General features: G+C 66.5%; 4 protein-coding genes across 4 annotated transcripts in view; 2 read left to right on the top strand and 2 right to left on the bottom strand.

The window, feature by feature from the left end:
- The first annotated feature begins 26 nt into the window (after positions 1–26).
- LOC142598383 (lysosomal acid glucosylceramidase-like) lies at positions 27–3,424 on the top strand. Its single transcript, XM_075736883.1, has 10 exons — positions 27–563; positions 718–909; positions 985–1,131; positions 1,265–1,398; positions 1,482–1,654; positions 1,756–1,993; positions 2,165–2,389; positions 2,502–2,665; positions 2,827–2,952; positions 3,054–3,424. The coding sequence occupies exons 1-10, from the start codon at positions 494–496 to the stop codon at positions 3,154–3,156; spliced, it is 1,572 nt and encodes a 523-aa protein (XP_075592998.1). The 5' UTR covers positions 27–493; the 3' UTR covers positions 3,157–3,424.
- Positions 3,425–14,629: 11,205 nt separating this feature from the next.
- On the top strand, positions 14,630–17,215 carry GBA1 (glucosylceramidase beta 1). Its single transcript, XM_075736884.1, has 10 exons — positions 14,630–14,711; positions 14,866–15,057; positions 15,146–15,292; positions 15,469–15,602; positions 15,756–15,928; positions 16,009–16,246; positions 16,335–16,559; positions 16,640–16,803; positions 16,886–17,011; positions 17,092–17,215. Exons 1-10 carry the CDS (start codon positions 14,645–14,647, stop codon positions 17,198–17,200), a joined length of 1,575 nt encoding a protein of 524 aa, XP_075592999.1. The 5' UTR covers positions 14,630–14,644; the 3' UTR covers positions 17,201–17,215.
- Positions 17,216–17,618: 403 nt separating this feature from the next.
- The window catches only part of TRIM46 (tripartite motif containing 46), a 29,569-nt gene continuing 24,960 nt past the window's right edge, over positions 17,619–22,227 (bottom strand). The window contains exon 11 of the transcript XR_012832662.1: positions 17,619–17,629. The gene's annotated coding sequence lies outside the window, so the exon portion shown is untranslated. The remainder of the gene's footprint in view (positions 17,630–22,227) is intronic.
- Positions 19,112–22,180, bottom strand: MTX1 (metaxin 1). Its single transcript, XM_075737046.1, has 8 exons — positions 22,053–22,180; positions 21,892–21,961; positions 21,120–21,199; positions 20,857–20,949; positions 20,310–20,492; positions 20,042–20,118; positions 19,587–19,741; positions 19,112–19,501 (listed from the first exon to the last, which is right to left on the bottom strand). The coding sequence occupies exons 1-8, from the start codon at positions 22,131–22,133 to the stop codon at positions 19,275–19,277; spliced, it is 966 nt and encodes a 321-aa protein (XP_075593161.1). The 5' UTR covers positions 22,134–22,180; the 3' UTR covers positions 19,112–19,274.

The raw sequence follows: 22,227 nt of genomic DNA, 5'->3' as shown, positions 1-22,227 counted from the left end.
GCGGCGCCGGGGCGGACGGATCAGCTGACCGGTCACGTGAGCGGCGGGGCGGGGCACCGGCCGCCTGGGTCCCCGGTGGCGGCTCCGTGAGCGCGGGGCGGCGCGGCCGGGGCCGGAGCGGGGCCGCAGTGCGCTGCCCGAGCGGGGCGGTGACCGCCCGGGGTCCCCCGGTGCTGCGGGCGGGGGGGGTTGAGCGGCCCCGCCGCCTGTGCGGCTTCCCCGGGGCCGCGGCCCCGTTACCGACGCGGGGGTAGGGCCGGGCCCCGGGTTGGGCAAGACAGCGATCGCGGGTCCGGCCCGCCCAATGCCGGTGTCGCTCCTGCACCGGCGCCCCGGGCGTGGGCGGGACGGGAAGCCCGGGCGCCCTTAAAGGCGAAGCCGGCAGCGGGCCCGGTGCTGCGGAGGAGGCCGGGCAGCCAGCGCCACCGGGACCGGCGGCTTCGACGGTGCTGCCGCTGCTCAGGGGCCCAGCGCCCCGGGACACGCAGGGGCCATGGCGGGTGCCGGTGCCCTGGGCTGGTGGCAGCTGCTGCTGCTGCTGTGGGCCGTGCCCCGGGCCGCAGGTGAGCGCGGGGGGCGGCAGCGGAGCGGGGGGACCGGGAGGAGATGGGGTGCGGAGCTCAGGGGCAGAGGCTGCCCCCCGGGACGGGCAGGAGAGTTCTGGCAGGGACGTGTCCCCGAGCCGGCAGCTGTGCCCACCCTGCCCGTGCCCCCCAGGCGCCCGGCCCTGCAGCCCCAAGTACTTTGGCCGCGACGCCATGGTGTGCGTCTGCAACGCTACGTACTGCGACACGCTGGACCCCGTGGTCCTGCCAGCCCCAGGCACCTACGTCAAGTACGAGAGCAGCAAGGCCGGCAAGCGGCTGGAGCGCAGCGAGGGGAGCTTCCAGCGCAGCCTGCGTGCCCCAGGTACCCGCTGCGGCCGGCAGAGACAGGCTGGACCCTGCCTGTGACCCGCCATCACACCGGCTTCCCTCCCTGCAGATCTCGTCCTGACCGTGGACACGACGCAGCGGTACCAGCACGTGAAGGGTTTCGGCGGCTCCGTCACCGACGCAGCTGCCATCAACATCCTTTCCCTGCCAGAAACAGCCCAGGATCACCTGCTGCGCTCGTACTTCTCTGAAGAAGGTGAGAGCATTGGGGGAGGCGAGGAGGGATGGTGACGGGGACCCTGCGGGCCTCTGCCTGGGTGCCCGCAGGGCTTGGAGACCTCCTGTCCCACTTCCCACCTCTGCCCGTCCCACTCCACTGTGCCTGGCAGGGCTGGAGTACAACCTCATCCGGCTCCCCATGGCCAGCTGTGACTTCTCCCTCCACGCCTACACCTACGACGATGTTCCCTTCGACTACGAGCTCGCCCACTTCAGCCTGCGAGACGAGGACACAAAGCTGAAGGCAAGCGGTGGGAGGGAGCGGGGTGGGATGCGGGGGTGTGCGCAGGGGCTCGGCTCAGGTGCTTCCTTTGCCCCCTCCTGCAGATCCCCGTCCTGCACCGAGCCCTGGCCATGACCAAGCGGCCGCTGTCACTGTACGCCAGCCCCTGGACCTCCCCGACCTGGATGAAGACCAGCGAGTCCTTTGTGGGGAAGGGCACGCTGAAGGGGCAGGCAGGGGACAAGTACCACAAGACCTGGGCCAACTACTTTGTACGGTGAGGAGCGCCTGGGGTGAGGGGACGGTGCAGATACCCAGGGGATCCTCAGCGGTGGTGCTGGGGAGACCCCACAGCTCACCCTTCTCCCCCGCGCCCAGGTTCCTGGATGAATACGCCAAGCACAACCTGACCTTCTGGGCAGTGACGGCGGAGAACGAGCCCTCGGCCGGGTTGATCAACAACTACCCCTTCCAGTGCCTGGGCTTCACGGCCGAGCAGCAGCGGGACTTCATTGCACGGGACCTGGGCCCCGCGCTGGCCAACAGCTCCCACCGCCACGTCCAGCTCATCATCCTGGATGACAACCGGCTCCACCTCCCGCACTGGGCCAAAGTGGTGAGTGTGGCGTGGGGTCCGCTGGCACGGTGAGCCGGGGCAGATCCCCGGTCCCGCTGGTGCAGCACGTCTCCGCAGAGGGCTCAGCCGCAATGTCCCCCAGCGCGAGGGCTGGGGCGCTGGCTCCCCGCCCCGTGGGATCGGGTGGTGGCCGACTTTTCTCCCTGCCAGGTCCTGGAGGATGAAGAGGCAGCTTGCTACGTCCATGGCATTGGCATCCACTGGTACCTGGACTTCATCGGCCCCATACAAGACACGGTGGTGCCCACTCACGAGCTCTTCCCCGACTACTTCATCCTGGCCACAGAGGCGTCCATCGGGGCCCACTTCTGGGAGAGGAACGTGATCCTGGGCTGCTGGGAGCGGGGGAACCAGTACAGCCACAGCATCCTGACGGTGAGGCCCCCCCATCGCCTGGTGCGGCGGGCCCCGCAGAGGGTTGCTGGCGCAGTCCCTCTCCTGTCGGCACCCCGCTCCTTGGGCAGACGTCCGGGCTGTCCTGTTGCAGAACCTGAACCACTTTGTGGCCGGCTGGACCGACTGGAACCTGGCCCTGGATCTGGAGGGGGGCCCCAACTGGGTCAAGAACTACGTGGACAGCCCCGTCATCGTGGACACCAGTGAAGGCATCTTCTACAAGCAGCCCATGTTCTACCACATGGGGCACTTCAGGTGGGTCGGGGCCCCCTGGCACACCCTCAGCTGCCCAGGCTCCAGCTCCACAGTTGCAGTAGCAGCTTGGCAGGAGGGGAGCAGGGCAGGTTTGTTGGGAGAGGAGCTTTTCTGGGGTCTCACTCCCTTCCTGGGGTTGCTTCTTGCTCATGCCCGTGCAGTAAGTTCATCCCTGAGGGCTCCCAGCGCGTAGGGCTCGTCGCTTCCAAAGAGTCCAAGAAGACGGAGCTGGAGTACACAGCTTTCCTGCGCCCCGACGGTGCCGTGGTGGTGGTCGTTCTGAACCGGTGAGCGATGCAGCCCAGCCCGTGAGCACAGGACCCCATCCGTGCACCGCTGGTGCTCGGGAGCTGCTGCAGGTCTGACCCCACTGCTCCTCACCCTCCAGGTCCCTGCAGAACGTCACCTTCGGGCTGGCTGATAGAGTTGGCCTCATCGCAGCCGTGGCTCCGGCCAGCTCCATCCAGACCTACTTGTGGCAGCGGCAGTGACGGGGCTGGGACACCCATGGCTGGCCAGGGGCTGGACCGAGCCAGGCCAGGAGAGCGGCCCTGCGGGCTCAGGCCTGGGAACGCAGAGGAGGTGGCTCACTGCTGCCTGCACCGCAACGGAGCCAAGCGCTCGGGCGAGCTGGGCCGGGGAGCGCCGTGCACGTGCAGGAGGGCCGGGGGCACTGGTGCCCCTCGGGGTGGAGAGCCCACAGGCTGTGAACACTGTTTGCTGCTGCCGCTCTGACATTAAATGCTGATGCTGCCTCTGTCTGTGACTGGAAGAGAAACGGCCAGATCCCTCCCCTGCTCCTGGGTGCCATGGCTGGGTGCCACGGCTGGGTGCCACCTGGGCACGGAGCCCACGCGAGTCCCAAGAGCAGCACAGAGCAGCTGGAGCCCTGCGGGGCGGCCGCTCTCCCTGCCTGCCCTGGCTGCTCTGTCCCCCCCAGCTCCCAGCAGGGCTTACCGGGCTGGGGAGGTGGCTCCAGCCTGCTCCCAGCGTCCAGCGCGTGCTGCCTGGCAGGGGGGTGGGCTGAGCCCGGGTGCTCTCCCGCTGCCTTTGCGAGCAGGTTTAGGAAGGGGCAGGCAGCTCAAGACTTACCCTGCACGCAGATGCTCCTGGTCCTGGCGCAGGAGTGGGGACAAAGCGTGTGGACGCCTGCCTTGGTGGAAGCCCTGGGCAGGGTTTTGCGGCCGAGCTTCGCCTTTCCTTGCTTTTCCTGCCGCGGTGGATCGCATCTCACCCAGCCCAGGTGCGGGGTGTTCCCCAGGGTCAGGGATGGGGGCAGAGCCGGCTCCGGGAGCATCGTGGCACGGTGGGCTCGGGGTACGAGCCTGCTCTGGATGGGGCCAGGCCCGCGGCAAGCTTCTCCTGGGGCTTCACAGGGAGGGGGACGCCGGCCAGGCCGCAGCGGCCCTGCAGCACGGCGCGCCGTCCCCACTGCTGTGACGAGGAGGCTGGGGGTACATCGGGGTCTCGGCACCCGCCGTGGAGCCGGGGCAGCTCGAACGAGTGGGCACAGGGCCAGGAGTGGGGGCCGAGTGCGGCACACCCAGGAAGGAGGGAGGGAGGGAGCTCGGAGGGCGTGCTGAGCGGAGGATTATAGCAGGGAGGGCACGATTGCTGTCAGGGTGAGGAAGGGAGGCCGGGGCTGCTGGGCCGATCCGGGTCAGCCGGGTCGAGGCAGGCAGGATGCCATCAGGTCTGACAGCAGCGACGCTGCGTGGGCTGGGCGCAGCACCAGCTCCGGCACCACCTGGGGCTGTGGGTAAGGGCTGTGACGGGGTCACGCTGGGATGCCGGCACGTCCTGTGCCGCCGGGACGCTGCTATGGGGCAGGAGCCCTGGGACCCCACGACACCGTGAGGTGCCCAAGTCCTGGGGATTGCTGGCTGTGCAGGGGGGGCAGGAACATCCTGCTCCTGCCCGGAGGCTGTTTGTCCACAAGAGGGAAATATTTCTCCAGGATCACAGCGACGGTGAGCCCCGCTCCCAGCATCCTGCTCCCAGCATCCCTGCGCCCAGTGCAGGACCGCTCCTCCACCTGCTGCTTCTTTCCCAGGTTCTTACTTACCGGCTTCCTTTAACGTTTTACCGGCCCCGGTAATAAAAGCTGATGTCCAGATGCTGAATCACCCCGGGACGCTTGCGCTTGTCCACGTGCTCTGCTTGGCTCTGAAGGACCAACTAGCTCTGGGTTAAATGGAGAGGGTGCGAATCCTCCAACGTCGTTGGGCTTGGCTCGTTAATTCTCGTGCAAAGCATTGGGTCATTTTGGGGCACACACCAGCTGGTGGTTGCTGGGGCTGGGAGGATGGGACACCCCCCCGCAGCTGGCCCGGAACCAGTGACCACCAGCAAGGGCCGGGTGTCCCCGTGCTCAGGGCCGAGGTCCAGCTGCCTGGCAGGACCATGGAGCCCGAGCTGCCGCCGCCGTGCCGCATCGAAGCTCTGCGCACCCGGCTCCTGCTTTGGCACCGCTGTTTTCGGAGTCGCGATCCCAGTAAAGGTAGCTCAGCCCTAGCTCTGTGTTCCCAGGGTCCCCATCCCCACTGGCCTGGCAAAGGACAAAATTCACCCCCCGGGCTCCTCCGCCTGGTGCGGGGCAGGTCTGCGAACACCGTGAGAAACCCGGCGCGCTGGGAGCGGCAGCGAGAAGCGGCTTCGGGAGGATTTGGTGGGGCTGCCCAGCATCTCCCGTGCCACCCGCTCTGCACCGAGGCGTTGCCCTTCCCCTGGGTCTCACTTTTCCTGCTCAGCAGGAAAACACCTCTTATCAGCCGGTGTTGATAGGGACACGCTCCAGCAGCCTCCGCAGTGTTTTTGCTCCCGGGAGCTGTGGGGGGCTGTGGGGACCCCGGCCTGCTGCAGGGCCGCGGTGGGGCAGGTAGAGCCGGACCCCAAAATGGGGAGGGAAATGGCATATGGGGCGCTGGCAGCGGGCCAGGAGGCAGCTGATCACTGCAGGGCAGCAGAGGCCAACCAATTAACCTCTCCCCAAAATTGGGGCTTATTAGCCTGGGTGTAGCACCCGGCTGAGGCGTTAGTCACAGCTGGGGGTGGGAGACGTGCGGGACAGGGACAGGAGCTCCCTTCCGGGGCTGCCTGTTTGCCCCGTGAGTTGTAACCGGGGGTTGCCCAGCCCCGTCTGCCCTTTCCCGGGTGGCAGCTGGCCCGGGCGCCCCGTGGCTCGGCCCCACGTGGCAGGCGGAGGCGCAGGACGGTGGCACGGCAGCGCTGGAGGGTAGGAGGAACTTTGATTAATTGAATTGCCCCACAGCTGCATCTGATATGCCAGAAAAGGAGAAAATTAGTCATGGAGTGCTGCCCCACCCGGAGAGGGAGAGCTAACGGAGCAGTTTAACCCTGTGGAGGGGAACTCTGAGCTCGGGCAGTCGATGCTCTTGGGCAGGCGGGGTGGTGGCTGGGAGCCGGCTGCTCTCCGTCCCCCCGGGCCGCCCCTGCAGAGAGATGCCAGGGCCATCCCCACAGCGATGGGTGCGTGCGTGCACGGCCGTGGGAGCAGGTGCGTCCTGGGCAATGCGACCGGGGCCGGGCGGTGGCTGTGTGCCGGGTGAGCCGGCCTGGTTCAGCCCTGGCTCTTTGGACTGGCAGGGAGCGCTCCCGGAGTGGTTTGTCCCCCGGCACAGAGGAGCAGAGCGGGTTCCCCTCTGTGGGTCTGGCTCAACAGCGCAGCCCTGGCTGCGATTGCCGGCGGCCAGGACCTGTGGGGCGCTTGCCGGCTTGCTGCTGCCGCCGCGGCCTTCCACGGCCTTCCACGGTGCGTGCTGAGGTGGGGCAAGCAACGCAAAAGGCTTGTGCAGCAGCCTTGACGTGGCAGCAGCCCCGGCTCCTGCATGGCTGCATCTGGCCACCTTTTGCTGCACTGGGCCACGCAGCCTCATTTGTCGTCCTCGTCTGGGGGTCCTGGACCCTCCCCGCGGTGGGTGCACAGCCACAGCAGCTCTTGGTGGGGAATGGGGCAGTTGGGGTGATGGGCAGGGGTAAATTGCTCGGGGTGCTGTTAGAGCTCGTTAGCAGGACAGCCTGTGGTGCCCAAGAGCCTGCCCGTGGCCTCTGCTTCCGGGGATTCATCCAGACGCTGCCTGACAAAAGAAACCAAGCCGCTCTTCCTTCAGGGCGTTGCAGGGGGTTCTCAGAGCTGCCCCGTGCTGCGTCTCCCTGTGCTGGTGGGGCCTTTGGTGTAGCCGGAGCTGCCAGCGTGATGTCCCCGTCCCCCCTCTCTGGGCGCTGACACCTTTGGATGGCAGCGAAGGCGAGGGGGACCTGGCGTTCCCTGGCTCCAGCCCCACGGCGAGGAGATGTCCCGATGGTCCAGGTCCAAGAGGAGCGGTAGGTACAGGCCAGGAGGAGAGCAAGGAGGAGCTGTGGGGGTGGGAGAGGGTGTGCTGCGGAGGGAGGTCTCGAAGTGGCTCCCCGGAAAGGCGAGGTGGGGAGGCTGGAGCTGCCTGAGGAGGAGGAGGGCTGGTGGCAGCGCAGGTCGGGGAGCAGCTGGGGCGGAGGCAGGTGGGCTGCCGGCACGGATGGACCCACCTCACCTTCCCGCGAGGCGAGGGTCTTTGCGGGGTGAGGGGGGAGGACGGAGCGCGTGGCAGGAGCTCCCCAGAAGCGGAAGGAGGAGCAGGGGCAGAGGAGACGGCACTAATCCAGCCGGGGAGGAGAGCCTGCCCCTCCCCTCCCCACTGCACCCACGCCTGCCTCGGCTGAGGATGCCCCCGCTCCCAGGCTCTGCTCCCCGGGACCCGCTGGAGCCGGGGGGACATGGAGGGGCTGTGGGGGCTGCTCGTGTCCTGGGCTGGTGGCTGCTGCTGCAGGCAGTGCCCTGGGCTGCAGGTGAGCACGGGGATGTCGTGGGGCTGGCAATGGGACGGCATGGCTTGGGCACCGGGGTGCCCTGGAATGGGGTCAGGAGCCTGGGACACCACAGGAGCTGGGGTGCCTGGGGAGGAGATGGGGTGCGAGGGCAGAGGCAGCACCCCAGGGTGGGCAGGAGAGCTCTGGCAGGGACGTGTCCCCGAGCCGGCAGCTGCCCCCACCCTGCCCATGCCCCCCAGGTGCCCGGCCCTGCAGCCCCAAGTACTTCGGCCGCGACGCCATGGTGTGCGTCTGCAACGCTACGTACTGCGACACGCTGGACCCCGTGGTCCTGCCAGCCCCAGGCACCTACGTCAAGTACGAGAGCAGCAAGGCCGGCAAGCGGCTGGAGCGCAGCGAGGGGAGCTTCCAGCGCAGCCTGCGTGCCCCAGGTACCCGCTGCGGCTGGGCTGGCAGTGGGTGCCACCACGGGTCCCCCGGGCACCGCGAGCTGAGCCAAGGTCTCCCTCGCAGGGCTGCTCCTGCTGACGCTCAATGTCTCCGTGCTGTACCAGCACGTGAAGGGCTTCGGCGGGTCCCTCTCCGATGCTGCTGCTCTGAATATCCTGGGGCTGTCACGGCTGGCCCAGGACAACCTGCTGCGCTCCTACTTCTCTGAGAGCGGTGAGTAACGAGGGTGCTGGAAGCACAGGGCTGCTTGCAGGGTCCTGGGGGGTAGCTGCACCCAGTCCTGCTACAGAGACGCCCATCACCTGGGTGCCTGTTCCGGTACTACGTGATGCTTTTCCCACTCCCCAGGGATCGAGTACAACCTCATCCGGCTTCCCATGGCTTGCAGTGACTTCTCTGTGCGCCCCTACAGCTACGACGACGTCCCCCATGACTATGAGCTGAAGCACTTCAGCCTGGCGGAGGAGGATGTGAAGATGAAGGTGGGAGGCTGAAGCCATCGGCGCCTGTCCGCTCTCCCGCTGGAGCTCCCGTGCCTGCCAGGGACCCTCGTGACCAGGCGCTGCCGAGCCCACGCACCGTGGTGGGGTGTGTGGGGACAGCCTGTGGGAGCTGGCACCTCCTCCGGGGCACGTCCCGGCACATCCTGGCTGGCACTGGCAGGACGCGGAGCTGGGGCACCGTGCCATGGGGTGGTGCTCGCAGGCTGCTGTTTCCCCCAGGGGTCCCTTGAGTGCTCCCCTTCCTCCAATGCTGGACCGCGTGGCTTTGGGGGGCTACAGCCAGAGCTGAGCCAGATCCTCTGTCCTCTCCTGCAGATCCCCCTCCTGCACCGAGTCTCAGCCATGAGCAAGCGGCCGCTTTCGCTGTACGCCAGCCCCTGGACCTCCCCAGCCTGGATGAAGAGCAACGGGGACATCTGCGGGAAGGGCACGCTGAAGGGGCAGGCGGGGGACAAGTACCACAAGACCTGGGCCAACTACTTCGTCAAGTACTGTGCCCTGGGAGCAGGATGCTCGAGGGCCCTGGGGGGGGGCTGGGGTTGGGGTGGGCAGGCACGGCTGACGCTGCCCCCCTGTTCCCTGCCCCCAGGTTCCTGGATGAATACGCCAAACACAACGTGACCTTCTGGGCAGTGACGGTGCAGAACGAGCCCCTCGCAGCGCTCCTCACGCCCCCCCAGTTCCCCACCATCGTTTTCACCGCTGCACAGCAGCGGGACTTCGTCGTCCGTGACCTGGGCCCCGCGCTGGCCCGCAGTCCCCACCGCACCCGGCTCATCATCCTGGATGACCAGCGCATCCACCTCCCGCACTGGGCCAAAGTGGTGAAGAGCAAAGCCTGTGACCCTGCCCGGCTTCTCCCTCTGCTCCGTGTCCCCCCCAGACCTTGGGTTTTAGCTGAAAATTAAGCCAGCAGCCGCTCCCAGCTCTGGACAGAGCAGGAGGCAAACCGGGTCTGCCGGAGAGGGAGCCAGAGCCGGCTAATTCGGTAGCAACAGCCTCTGCGTGTGCCTGGCTGAAGACGGGACAGGAGGTGGCATCCGCATCCCGGATTCCAGCAGCGCAGCACGCAGAGGCATCGCCGGCGTGCCAGCACCTGCTCCCGGCAGAGTTTCGGCAGATTCGGTTTACCCTTCGCAACGCTGAAGAGCTGTTTGGGGGAATTACCTTAAATGAAATGAAAAGAAAAGAAAAGAAAAACTGTCCCTTGAGCGAGGCTGGAGCTGCAGGGGAGGGCGCAGCACGTCCCTCCCTCACCCTGAACCCGCGGCACCCGGGGACGGGGCAGGGCCGTGGTGCAAGTCCACCCTGGGGAGGGGGAAAGCGGGGGGAAGACCAGGCAGCAGGAGGAGCTGGGGGGGGGATGATGAGGAGCCCATGGAGGGGCACCTCTCCCCCCCTCCGTGTGCCTGTTGCTTTGTACCCAGCGGGGTGCCGGAGCCACGTCAGGGTGCTGCTCAGGGTGCAGGTGCTGAAGGGAGGGGGCCGCAGGCGCAGGAGCCTTGGGGTGCCCGCAGAAGGGGACAAGAGGGGAGATGAGTGGCCCTAGAAGATCCCGCTGGCACGTGGGCCCCGTGTACCCACCCCCATGGGGCTCAGGGAGCTGGGGACCCTGGTGCAAGGTGTCTCCTCTGCTCCCCCCCAGGTCTTGGGCAATGCCACCGCTGCCCGCTACGTCGCCGGCGTGGGGGTTCACTGGTACCTGGATGGCATCGTCCCGGCCAGCTGCAGCCTGGAGGCCACCCACAAGCTCTTCCCCAACCATTTTCTCCTCTACACGGAGGCCTGCAGTGGCTTCCTCACCCTCCGGTTCTCCGTGTCCCTGGGCTGCTGGGAGCGAGGGGACCGCTACAGCCACAACATCCTGACGGTACGGCCCTCCGGCACTGCCCGCCCGGGGCTGGGGGTCCGGCTTGGCCTCGCTCAGCCCCTTCCCCGCCTGCCCAGGTCCTGAACCACTTTGTGGCCGGCTGGACCGACTGGAACCTGGCCCTGGACCTGGAGGGGGGCCCCAACTGGGTCAAGAACTACGTGGACAGCCCCGTCATCGTGGACAGCAGCAAGGACGTCTTCTACAAGCAGCCCATGTTCTACCACCTGGGGCACTTCAGGTGGGTCGGGGCTGGGGGGGTCAGGAGCTGCTGAGGGCCGGGGGCACAATCCTCTCCTGCTCCTCTCCCCACAGCAAGTTCATCCCCGAGGGCTCGCGGCGCGTGGGGCTGCACAGCAGCCGCCGATGCCTCATCTGTCGGCTGGAGCACTCGGCTTTCCTGCGCCCCGACGGGGCCCTTGTCCTGGTGGTCCTTAACAGGTCAGCGAGGCTGCCCGGGCGGGGGGAAGTGAGGGGACGCTCGGCCACGCTGACCTGCTCGGCTCCTCCCGCTGCCCCTCAGGTTCGGTTGGGACGTGCCGTTTGGGATCCAGGACCCCGCCGTTGGTTTTATCGAGACCGTGGCTCCAGCCAACTCCATCCAGACCTACCTGTGGCACCAGCAGTGACAGCACCGCGTGGCTGGGGGGCTCTGGGGGTCACCTCTTCCCCAGATCTTTCAGCATCCTTCAGTGCTGGAAGTGGGTGGTGACCTGCAGCTGGGTACGGGACGGACCAGGGCTCCTGCGCCCGCGCAAGGGGCTGCGTGTGCTCCCGGCGCTGGGGTCTCCCCGCAGCTGCTGCTGCCGCCGGTGCTTCCCCGCCTCCCCCCTCCCTCCCTGGCACCCCCCAGCCCCCCGAAAGCTCCCGCTGCGCCGTCTCCTGAACCACGCTTCCACACGTGGCTCCCTTGAAACCTTCGCGTGTGTCTCGGGCGCCAAGTAAAGCTGTGACGCGCTCCCTCCGGTATGCGCCGTCTCCGTCAGTGTTTCCTCTACACTCTCGGAAATTGCTCGGTTTTCCTCGGCGAGGCAACGAAGGGCGAGGGGTGCCCCAGAGGGCTCCATCCCCGTGGCCTGCGTGTGGCTGCCTTGTTTATCGCTGCAGCTGGAGCCTCAGCCGCTCGCCAGCTCATGATTCGTTTCAGATGTGCTGTTGGTTTTCCCCAGCTTTTTTTTTTCTTTTTTTTCTTTTTTCTTTTTTTCTTTTTTCTTTTTTCTTTTTTCTTTTTTCTTTTTTCTTTTTTCTTTTTTCTTTTCTTTTTTCTTTTTTCTTTTTTCTTTTTTCTTTTTTCTTTCTTTTTTCTTTTTTTCTTTTTTCTTTTTTTCTTTTTTCTTTTTTTTCTTTTTTCTTTTTTTCTTTTTTTCTTTTTTCTTTTTTCTTTTTTTCTTTTTTTCTTTTTTCTTTTTTTCTTTTTTTCTTTTTTCTTTTTTCTTTTTTCTTTTTTTCTTTTTTCTTTTTTCTTTTTTCTTTTTTCTTTTTTTCTTTTTTTCTTTTTTTCTTTTTTTCTTTTTTTCTTTTTTTCTTTTTTTCTTTTTTTTCTTTTTTTTCTTTTTTGAAAAAAAAATCAAAATGGCCTCTTGCACCAGGACAAATGCTGTAGAAAAGACTGAGTAAATTATATCACTGTCCCCATCCACCAAACCTCGCAGACAAATTACGTTGATGCCATCTCTTCCAGAACTCACGCCGTTGGCCGCATCCAGCCACCCTCGGCCGGTGTGGCCTCCGGACAGACTCCCCTCTATTCTGGCCGTGGCTGACATCAAGCTGGCAGCCTGCAATTACCTGGCCGTCCTGTTTGCTCTCTTTAAATACCGGTTACAGTATTTGCTCGCTCCAGCCTTTGGGAATGTTACCAGCATCTTTGAAGTCCCGGAATGAGAAAGCCAGAGCGCTCCTTGGCAAACTCCTCCTGTGTGTGAGCTGTGGAGTTGCTGATGTTGGGGGAAAAAGAAGAAAAAAAAAAAAAAAAAAGAGGTTTAACAGCTGTTTTCTTGGAGTGCGGCATGAAGGCAGCGCCGGGCTCCATCTCAGCCCTGTTCACGGAGCGCTCCTGCCCATCCTGCGCTTTTATCGATGCTCCCGGGTAGCGCTGGCCCGACCGGCAGCTGGGCTCTGCCTGTGCTTCCCAAAACCTCTGCCGTGCAGGAAGGTGCATATGGAGCCCCCCACCCCCAGATGTTCAGCAGCGCTCAGGGATGCCCGGGCAGGGAAATGCTTCTGCACAGCCCCTCTGGGCGGGCTCCGTGCTCCCTGGCCATCTGGAAACACATCTGCCGCAGGGCTGGTACCTTCCCTCCGTGCCAAAAGAAGCTGACGGGGAAACCGAGGGATGCAGCATCCCCGGCGGTGGGTGCGAGGGGCTGGGGGTGAGGCTGGAGGAATCACCCCCATCGTCCCAGCTGGGTGCAGCCTGTGCCGGGGGGGGTGGGGGTCCTTGTTCTGGCCGCAGCGGGAGGAGCAGTCCCTGGGTGAGGGGCTGCCTCCCCGGCCACCTGCACCAGCAGCATCTCGGGGACACGCTGGGGCCGGGCTGGGCAGATGCTGCCTCTCCCGTGGCTCTGCCCCCCTCCTGTTTCTCCTGATGGGTAGGTGCCTGCAATTGGGAAGGATCCCAAATTAGCAGGTGTGGAGCCCAGACTTGTTTTGCAGATGATAAACTGCTGCAGCCTGCTCCACCCAGCCGAGCCGCGGGCGTGGGGCTCAAGCGTGGGGGGCACGGCCCCACGGCAGGGGCGAGCGGGGCCCCAACTGCAGCACCTGCAGCCCCCCGCTGTGCCCATCACCGCCTTAGCTGGGTGGCAAGGAGCGGGGTGCAGTTGTCCCTGCTGCAGCTGGCTGCTCGTGGGGGTTGCCTGCGGCCACCTCTGCCTCCGCCAGGAAAGCGGCTGGTGTGGCCACAAGCGGGGCGCGGGTCCTGGCCGTGGCGCTGGCTGCAGACGGTTCTGTGCCTGTGGCAAAGCCGAGCTGCCGCCGGGTGGGACTCGAAGGCGAGCAGGGACGCCTGGGTGGGCACGGCCAGCCCTACCCCTGCACGAGGGCGTCCTGGGGAGACGCTTTTGTGGGGCTCTGTGCAAGGGGAGCAATGGGGCTGAGTGGAGGTGACTGCAGGGGGTCCGTCTGGGGTGACAGAGGAACTTGGGGGGCCAGTGGGCATCCCGCTCCCCCGGCTTCCCTCTGGCCATCAGGACAGGTTTCAGGAAAGCTTTGCAAATGCTGCGGTGAGTGTTGAAAGCTCTCATAGTTGCAAAATCATCCCCGGGCTCCTCTTCAAATGCAGAGAGTCCCATGAGCTGTCCTCTCCTGGACTCACCTTTCCTGCTCCGCCAGACACCGTCACCTCCTACCACGCACAGCCAGAAAGCCGGTCCTGCCGCCCCGCTCCCAGCAGAGACGTGTCGAGAGGGTTTTTGGGCAGCAGGTGAGTACCCTGGGTCCGGAGCAGCTTCATCAGCCAGTGGGGATGGGGGTGGCCCCGGACAGCAAGACCACGCCAAGGCTGTGCCCAACCGTGCTGAGGGCATCGCCCCCCAGGCAGGGAGCGGGAGGCGATGGGTGTGGGACAGCCCGCCTGGCCCCGGTCCCCATCCTGCACAGTGCCGGGGAACGAGCTGGCTCCATCCCACCCTCGCCTGCCCCTGCGCGGGGGCAGCAGCCTGGCACCCGGGTCCCGAGGCGCAGCGGTGGCTGTTCCCACGCGCTCGTGGAGAACCTCCTTGCCCAGCATCATGGGAAGGACACGGCAGGGTGGGAGCGCTTGTGGAGAGCAGGGAAACGTGGGACCCCTCTGCGCCAGGGGCTCAAGCCCCAAACCGCTCCGGCTGGGCGAGCCCCGGCCGCTGCGTTAGTGGGGTTTGGGGCGTGGAGCTGTTCGCTCTCGGCCGCGGCTCAGGAGGCACCAATGGTGCGTGGAGCGGCACGGCATGTCACGGCACGGCCGTGGGACGAGCGGTGGGAGTGAACCAAGCTGCCGGGTACAGCCGGCGTGGGTGGCTGGGAACACCAGGCTGGTGGGCACAGGGTGGCACGTGCCTGGGGGCTGCACCGCTGGCCATCCGTGGGCACTGGCGGGGCAGGAGGGAAGGCAAGGGCTGGGGTTGTGGGGAGCAGGGAGGGTGGTGGGGGTTCAGCCCTGGCGGGGGGGGTGCTGGTGCTCCCCAAGGCTCCTGGGCACAGGGATGCAGGTGCTGTCCTTGCCCTTGGCCTCTGTCCCCGTGCGGGGCTGGGACAGGGCAAGAGGAGCGGGTCGCTGACACCCGCCGCCCTGCTCCTAGCCCCAGCGCTTGCCGTCAGCATCCATCCCAGCCGCGCTGCAGCAGAGGTGCCATGGAGCCTGGGGGTGCTGGCGTCCTGGGCTGGCTCCTGCTGGTGCAGGCAGCATCGCAGGCAGCAGGTAAGCGGCGACACCGTGTCCCCAAACAGAGGGTTGCAGAGTCAGCGGTTTGGGGTGGCAAAGCCACGGGTTCGGGGTCTGTGGTGGGTGGAAGGGGTGAGCTGGGCTCCTGCCACAGCGCTCTGTGCCTGCCCGGTCTCTCCTCCTGCTGCAGGCGGCCGGCCCTGCAATGCCAAGGACTTCGGGCACGGCTCGCTGGTGTGCGCTTGCAGCGCCGCGTACTGCGACACGCTGGACCCCGTGGTCCTGCCAGCCCCGGGCACCTACGTCAAGTACGAGAGCAGCAAGGCCGGCAAGCGGCTGGAGCGCAGCGAGGGGAGCTTCCAGCACAATGCCGAGACCCCAGGTACCCGCCGTGTCCGGACGCCTGCCTGCACGCCGGGAAACGGAGCCCGTCCCCGCACAGCAGCTGTGACGTTGCTTGTCCCCCCCAGATTTCCATCTCACCCTGGACATGGCGCAGCGCTATCAGAAGGTGAAGGGCTTTGGTGGCTCCGTCACAGACTCGGCTGCCATCAACATCCAGTCCCTGTCCAAGGACGCCCAGAACCACCTGCTCCGCTCCTATTTCTCCGAGGAAGGTGAGCTTGGGGCAGGGCGATGCTCCTGAGTGGTCGGGCCGGTCTGTCCAGCCTCCCCTGCGTGGGGTCTGGCTGCTGAGACTTGTGCCGAGGGTCTGGGAGGCTGCTGGAAGGCAGGGGGCCGCACACCCCGAATCCACCCCAGAGACGCCCATCACCACCCGCCCTGTCCCCAGGCATCGAGTACAACCTCGTGCGCGTCCCCATGGCCAGCACCGACTTCTCCGTCCGCTTGTACACCTACGCCGATGCAGAAGGTGACTTTGAGCTGAAGCACTTCAACCTGACGGAGGAGGACACGCGGATGAAGGTGAGCCTGAGGCACCGGGGCTGGGTGGGACGGGGCAGGACGGGATGGAGAAGGGAAGCACCTTCCTGCTGATGGGGAGGGAGGGAACTTGTCCTGCCCCCTGTGATGCTGGGGCAGACCCAGAGAGCTCGCTGCCATCCCGCTTCTCCCCAGATCCCCATCCTCCGGGCAGCCCAGGCAGTGGCCAAGCAGCCGCTGTCGCTGTACGCCAGCCCCTGGACCTCCCCAGTCTGGATGAAGACGAATGGTGCAATGACAGGGAGGGGGACGCTGAAGGGCAGCCCCGGGGACAAGTACCACAAGACCTGGGCCAACTACTTTGTACGGTGAGGGGCCACGGAAGCACGGTGGGGGCCGGGGCTGGCCTTGCTGCAACGGGGCAGCTCACCCCTCTGCCCTGCGCCAGGTTCCTGGACGAATACGCCAAGCACAACCTGACCTTCTGGGCAGTGACAGCAGGGAACGAGCCCACGGCCGGAGAGATCGTCTTCTACCCCTTCCAGTGCCTGGGCTTCTCCCCTGAGCACCAGCGGGACTTCATCGCGCAGGACCTGGGCCCCGCGCTGGCCAACAGCTCCCACCGCCACGTCCAGCTCATCATCCTGGATGACCAGAGGGTGATGCTGCCCTACTGGGCCCAGGTGGTGAGTCCCCACAGCAGCTCTCCCGGCCCCACGGCAGCTCCTCCGGCCCCGGGCACTGGTGCAGGCAGTGACTCCCGTCTCCTGCCAGGTTCTCAAAGATCCCGTGGCTGCCAGCTACATCAGCGGCATCGGCATCCACTGGTACCTGGACTTCCTGGCGCCCATCGACCTCACACTCTCCATCACCCATCACCTCTTCCCGGACTATTTCCTCCTCTCCACAGAAGCCTCGACCGGCTCCTATTTCTGGGAGCCCAGGGTGGTGCTGGGCGGCTGGGACCGCGGGAGCAAGTACAGCCACAGCATCCTGACGGTAGGGCTCGGCGGGTGCCACTGACACACCGGCCACCCTCTGGACCTACCAACGGCTCAGCGCTGTCATCTGCCCCGCAGAACCTCAACAACTACGTGACGGGCTGGACCGACTGGAACCTGGCCCTGGACCTGGAGGGGGGCCCCAACTGGAGCAAGAACTACGTGGACAGCCCCGTCATCGTGGACAGCAGCAAGGACGTCTTCTACAAGCAGCCCATGTTCTACCACCTGGGGCACTTCAGGTGGGTTGGGGGGGCCGGCAAGGGGCTGCCGGCTCCTGCTGCTGTCCTGGGCACCGTGCTCAGATCCTGCTTGTCCTTGCAGCAAGTTCATCCCCGAGGGCTCACAGCGCGTGGGGCTGGCGGTCTCCAAGAAGTGCCGCTGGTGCGACCTGGAGCACACTGCTTTCCTGCGCCCTGACGGTGCTGTCGTCCTGGTGGTCCTGAACCGGTGAGTGGCTCAGCCCCGGCGCCCCGGCTCGAAGCCCCAGCTGCCCCCTCTGACCTGCATTCCCTCTCACATCCCCATAGCTCCCCCATGGACGTGTCCTTCGGGATCTCCGACCCACGGGTCGGCTTCATCAAGGCCACGGCTCCCAGTGACTCCATCCAGACGTTCCTGTGGAAGCAGCCAGCCTAGCGCAGCTGTGGCTGGCGGAGGAGGGAGGTGCCGGCAACAGGAGCGCGGTGCCGGTGGAGGGCTTGGGGACAGGTCCCTGCGCGGGGCTGGGGCGGCAGCAGCAGAGCCCCTGCAGCCCCGCGACATCCCAGGGGACTTGTTTGATCTGAGGGCTGCAACATCTGCTCTTTTCTAGATGTTTTCGTAAAATAAACAGGTTTTTCTACAACCTCGCCTGGGTGCCCGCTGCCCTCCCTTGCTCTCTGCTCAGCAGGCAGGACTGTGCCAGGAGCCGGAGAAGGAGGCAGGTTTGGGGCAGGCGGTACCTGCTGAGCCCCATGGGCTCCATCCTGCCTCTCCCTGGGTTCCTTGGGACACCCCACCAGGGACTGGGTCCATGCCGCTGGGAGCTGTCACCCCAAGGGGCGACATCTCCCTCCCCTCTGCCCACTGCAGCGTCCCCCGGGCAGGGCAGGGGCCAGAAGCTGGCGGGGACCTGGTGCTGGCAGCAGCCTGGACCCACGGCCGGGATTCAGCGCAGGGCCCCGACGTCAGCAGCCCCAGCTTCCCCCCAGCCAGAGCAGGCGGCCGCGTGCTGCGGTTTCTCCTGCCGGAGCAGCCATCAGCCCCCCCCGGCTAATGGGAACCGGGAGCGTCGGGCACATACTTCCCGAGTGACGTTATGGGGGAGCGGGCACGGGGGGGCTGCACTGAGTCATCCCCCTCCCGGTGGGGCCCCTCGAACTGGGCCAGCGCAGGGGAGGCTCTGCAGCCGTCCCCAGCACCGTGGCACAGCACCGCAGCTCCGCTCCTGGTGCAACGTGGGGGCCCCCGGGCTGTCGCACCTATGGGGTGGGTGGGGGGCACATCCAGGGAGCTCGGCCCAGGGACACCGGGCACAGCCAGTCCCCAAGGGTGCCCACAGAGGCGGTGCCAGGATGCCGGTGGCGGCAGCTACCGGCAGCCGAACAAGCGAGGGCTGTGTGCCGCCCGGCAGCCGGCACGCAGGCGAATCTGGCTGGACGCCGCTTTTCCACTTGCGCGCTCGTAAACCAGCAGCAGCTAGAGGAAACCGCGGCAGCGCGGCCAGCCCCGGGGCTGAGCCCCACACGGGGTGTCCCAAGGGAGCGCCGCGGTGCTGCCGGGACACACGGTGCCTGGGCGGACGGCCCCGGCCCAGGGTCCCGCTCTGCAGCCAACGTGCCCTCGGCCGCCGCTCGCGGAGCAGTGCTTACCGCGCGACGACGTGCTTTTGGCAGTGCCAGCTGCGAGGAACTCCCCGTCGCTGGCAGGCGTGGAGGAATGCAAACAGAGCTGTCAGCGCCGGAGGGATTCCTGCTGCAGCAGCCGCCGCTCACCGCCCTGCTCGCGCTGCTGCGGGGAGCTGGGCTCCGGGCGTCCCTCCAGCAGCGGGAATGCTCGCGCCCTCCCGGCCCTGGGACACGTCCTGCCGAGGAGCCCAGGCCTCCTTTGCTGCTGGTTTCTGCTGCGGCAGGCGGTTGGCCTGGTTCCGTCCCCGGCTGCGCCCTCGCTCTCAGGGAAGCCGGGCTGGCAGCAGCGTGGCAGGAGGAAGACAGGCGGCCCCACGGGACCTGCTGCCTGCTCTGCCCAGCAGCTGGTGGGCAGCGATGCCGCAGAGGGGGACGTGGAGGGCTCATCCCTGCGGCTGCTGGAGAAAGCGCGGGGGATGTAGCCGAGATGCCCACAGCTGCTTTTAGGAACCTAAAAACCCACAGGTCTCCCCTTCACCCCATCCCCAGAGAGCCCCGAGGCCGGGGACGAGGGCAGAGCCGTGGGAAGGACATGGGGTGCGGTGCTGGGGCAGAGCAGGACGGGCAACGGTGCGTCAGCGCCCGCTGCGGCGCTCCAGCCTGTGCAACTGGGGAAACTGGGAAGGGCCCTGAGCTTGCTGGGAGGATGAGAGGGCACAGGTGGAGAGAGGGAGGTTTATTGGCGTGGCAGGCACGCTCCCCGCAGAGGGCTGCAATTCCCGGGGGGACGCAGAGCAGAGCGCCCGCAGGGAGAGATGCTGCCAGGCTCCCAGCGTAAAAACAGTCAGTTCCAGGGACCAGAGGAGTAACAGTCGCGCAGCTCTTCATTCCTCCTCCTCCTCTTCCTCCTCCTCCAGGGCAATGGGCTGGCGGCCAGCCGGCCCCGCGCTGCCACGCTGGATGGAGACGATGCCGCTCAGGAAGGCGTAGCCCAGCATGGCCGCCAGCCCCACCAGTACCGACAGCAGCTGGTTGCGCCGTTTGTGGGGATCGTCCTCCGCCTCGCCGCCGTCAGCACCCACAGCCCGTGGGGCGCTGGCTGGGGACTCACCTGGGGGGCGGGCAGAGCAGGGGTGTGGACGGGGGGGGACAGGTCACCCTGTGCCCGTGGGGCGAGGCGGGGAGACGCATCTCACCTCCGTCCCAGGGGAAGTAGAGGCTGAGGATGGAGGTGCAGTAGTTGCACAGGTTCTGCAGGGACTTGAGGTGCTGCTGCAGTTTCCCGTTGGGCAGCTTCGCCTTCAGGAGCGGCGCCAGGCGGCTGAAGACGAAGGCATCGAGGGAGGCCGGCCTGGGGCACAGAGACCTGCGACTGGGTCACGGTCCCTCGCGCCTCCTCCCACCGTCCCCACCCAAAGCCACCCAGATGCATCGCCCCCCCGCCTAGCCCCCTGCGCCCCAGGGGATGGCAAGCGGCTCTTCCTCGGGAGGTCCCCAAGGTGAGGATGGGGGGGAGCAGGATGATCCCGTCCCGTGCGCAGGCTGCGGCTTCCCTGCAGCCACGGCCGGGCAGTGAGACGCGGGGTCTCAGTCCCGCCCGGGTGCGGGGGGCTCTCATGCCCCCGTGCACGTTGCCCCTGTGGCCACCTACGAGTCTCCAAAGAAAAACTTCTGGGAGCCGAGGCGCTGGGACAGGAGCGTCAGGCATTCCCGAGCATCCCGGTAGAGCTGGAGGAGGAGGAGGAGGACAGAGGGTTGTCACCCACCCGGCCGCGCGGCAGACTGCCTCGGTGCTAAGGGGAGCAGGAAGGGGGTGCTCAGCCGGGGTGAACCCCGGACCCCAATTATGATTTTGGCCTCGCGTGGGTCCCTCTGGGCACCCACCGAGGACCCGCTGTGCCCAGACCGCATCCTCTCACCTCCTTCTCCAGCTTCTCCTCATCCTCCATGTAGCCATCTCCCCACATAAGCTGCAGCCGCTCCAGGTGCTGCTTGTGCATGCAGTTGGGCAGGAAGAAGTTCAGGGGGAAGGGAATGGTTTCCGCGTACCACTTCCGCGTGTGCTCCACGTAGTTCTTCGCGTCCACCCAGAAGGTGTGGATCTGCAGCGGAAGAGAGTCCGTGCCCAGGCCACAGCGGAGTTGGAGCCAGCGCAGCCTTTGGCCGTGGCGGATGCTGCGGAGCCCATGCTCGGCACAGGACCGCGACGGGCCGAGGGAGCACCAGGGTCAGGCCAGACCCCAGCCCTGGCTGCACAACCCGCCGCTGCCACGCAAGACCCCTGGCACCCCCGATCCCTGCTGTTGATGCTCCAGGCCCCCGGGATTTTGCTGCCTGCAGCGTCCTCTGGCTCCCCCGGCAGGTGGGCGCACACCTGAGCCCACCGGCGTCGCTCCAAGGAGCGGATCCAGTCCTCAGCAAGACAACCTCCCCCGGGGCCCCCCCAAGACGTTTCCAGTGACTCACCAGCACCGGCAGCAGTTTCTCTTCCAGCAGGGACACGAAGGCCAGCGTGTCCGCTCTCTGCGTAGTCGAGAGGTCGTAGTCAGCGTTGTATCTCTGCAGAGCAAACACAACGGGCGTGATTTGGCACGGAAGCAGCAAATCCTGCCTGTGCCTCTTGGGTGACCGCGACAAAGCGTGGAGGGACGAGCCCCCTCCTTCCCAGGGGGGCTCTGGTGCCCTCCAGCCCCCAGCCCGGGGCAGGGCCTGCCCCTCGCCCCCCCTACCTGTTTCCCAAGGTGAGTTATGATCTGCTGCGTTTTGGAGATGGTGCCCTCGTCCCGCGTCTTCAGCGCAGGCAGGCGCCCTGCAGGCAGGGAGAGGGGCGGCTGCAGGCAGCAGTGCCCGGGGTGCCACCCCACTGCGAGCGAGGGGGGCGGGGGGCTGTGCCGGGGTGAAGGGCCTGCACGCTCGGGTGAGGGGGCGCGAGGCAGAGGCGCACGTGGCAGGGCAGGGGGTGCATAAGGTGGGGCAGGGGGGCACAGTGACAAGAGGGGTGCGGGTGAGAAGGTGAAAGCTGCGTGTGATGGGACGCGGGGAGTGTGCCGGGACGAAGGGGGTGCAATGGGGTGAGCAGTAGGGCAGGGGGGTGCAATGGGGCAGGAGGCGCGTGATGGGATGAGGGGGTGCAATCGGGTGAGGAGGGCGTGCAAAGGGGCAAGGGGGGTGCAATGGGGTGGGGAGCGTGCAATGGGGCTGGGGGTTGTAATGGGGTGAAGAGGGGTGTGCAGTGGAGGGGTGCAATGGGGCAGGAGGGGTGTGAGGGGTGGGAAGGGTGCAGTAGTGCAAGGAGGGGTGCAACGGGGCGGGGGGGCGGTGGAGTGGACGGGTGCAATGGGGTGAGGGGGGTGCAACGGGGTGAGGGGGTGCAACGGGGTGGGGGTGGGTGCAACGGGGTGAGGGGGTGCAATGGGGCGGGGGGCACCGGGCAGTGCCGGTGCGGGGAGCTGGATGGGCCCGGCCGCCGGGCAGTGCCGGTAGCCCCGGCGGGGCCCTTACCGGAGGGGCTCCTCCAGGGGCTGGTGACCCGGTGCACCTTCAGCGGCGCCCCCGTAAACCGCGCGTAGGTCTGCAAGGGAGGAGAGCGGGAGCGGGGGCTCGGCCCGGCGGGACGCACCGGCCTCGGCCCCGGCCCCGCCGCCGCCCCCGGCCCCGCTCACCAGCACGGCCAGGCAGTCCGGGTCCACCGAGGGCAGCCCCCAGCCCCCCGCCCAGCAGAACAGCTCCATGGGCGCCGCCATCTTCCCGCCCGACCCGGAACCACACGGGCCGGCTCCGCCCGCCCCCGCCTCCCCCCCTACCCACCCCCTCCCCCGCCGCGGGGCGGCACCGGGC

The sequence above is a fragment of the Balearica regulorum genome, chromosome 28 (genome assembly GCF_011004875.1).
Source record: "Balearica regulorum gibbericeps isolate bBalReg1 chromosome 28, bBalReg1.pri, whole genome shotgun sequence".
NCBI classification, from domain to species: Eukaryota; Metazoa; Chordata; class Aves; order Gruiformes; family Gruidae; genus Balearica; species Balearica regulorum.
Note: the sequence above shows the minus strand (reverse complement) of the source record. Positions and strands in the feature narration are given on the sequence as shown.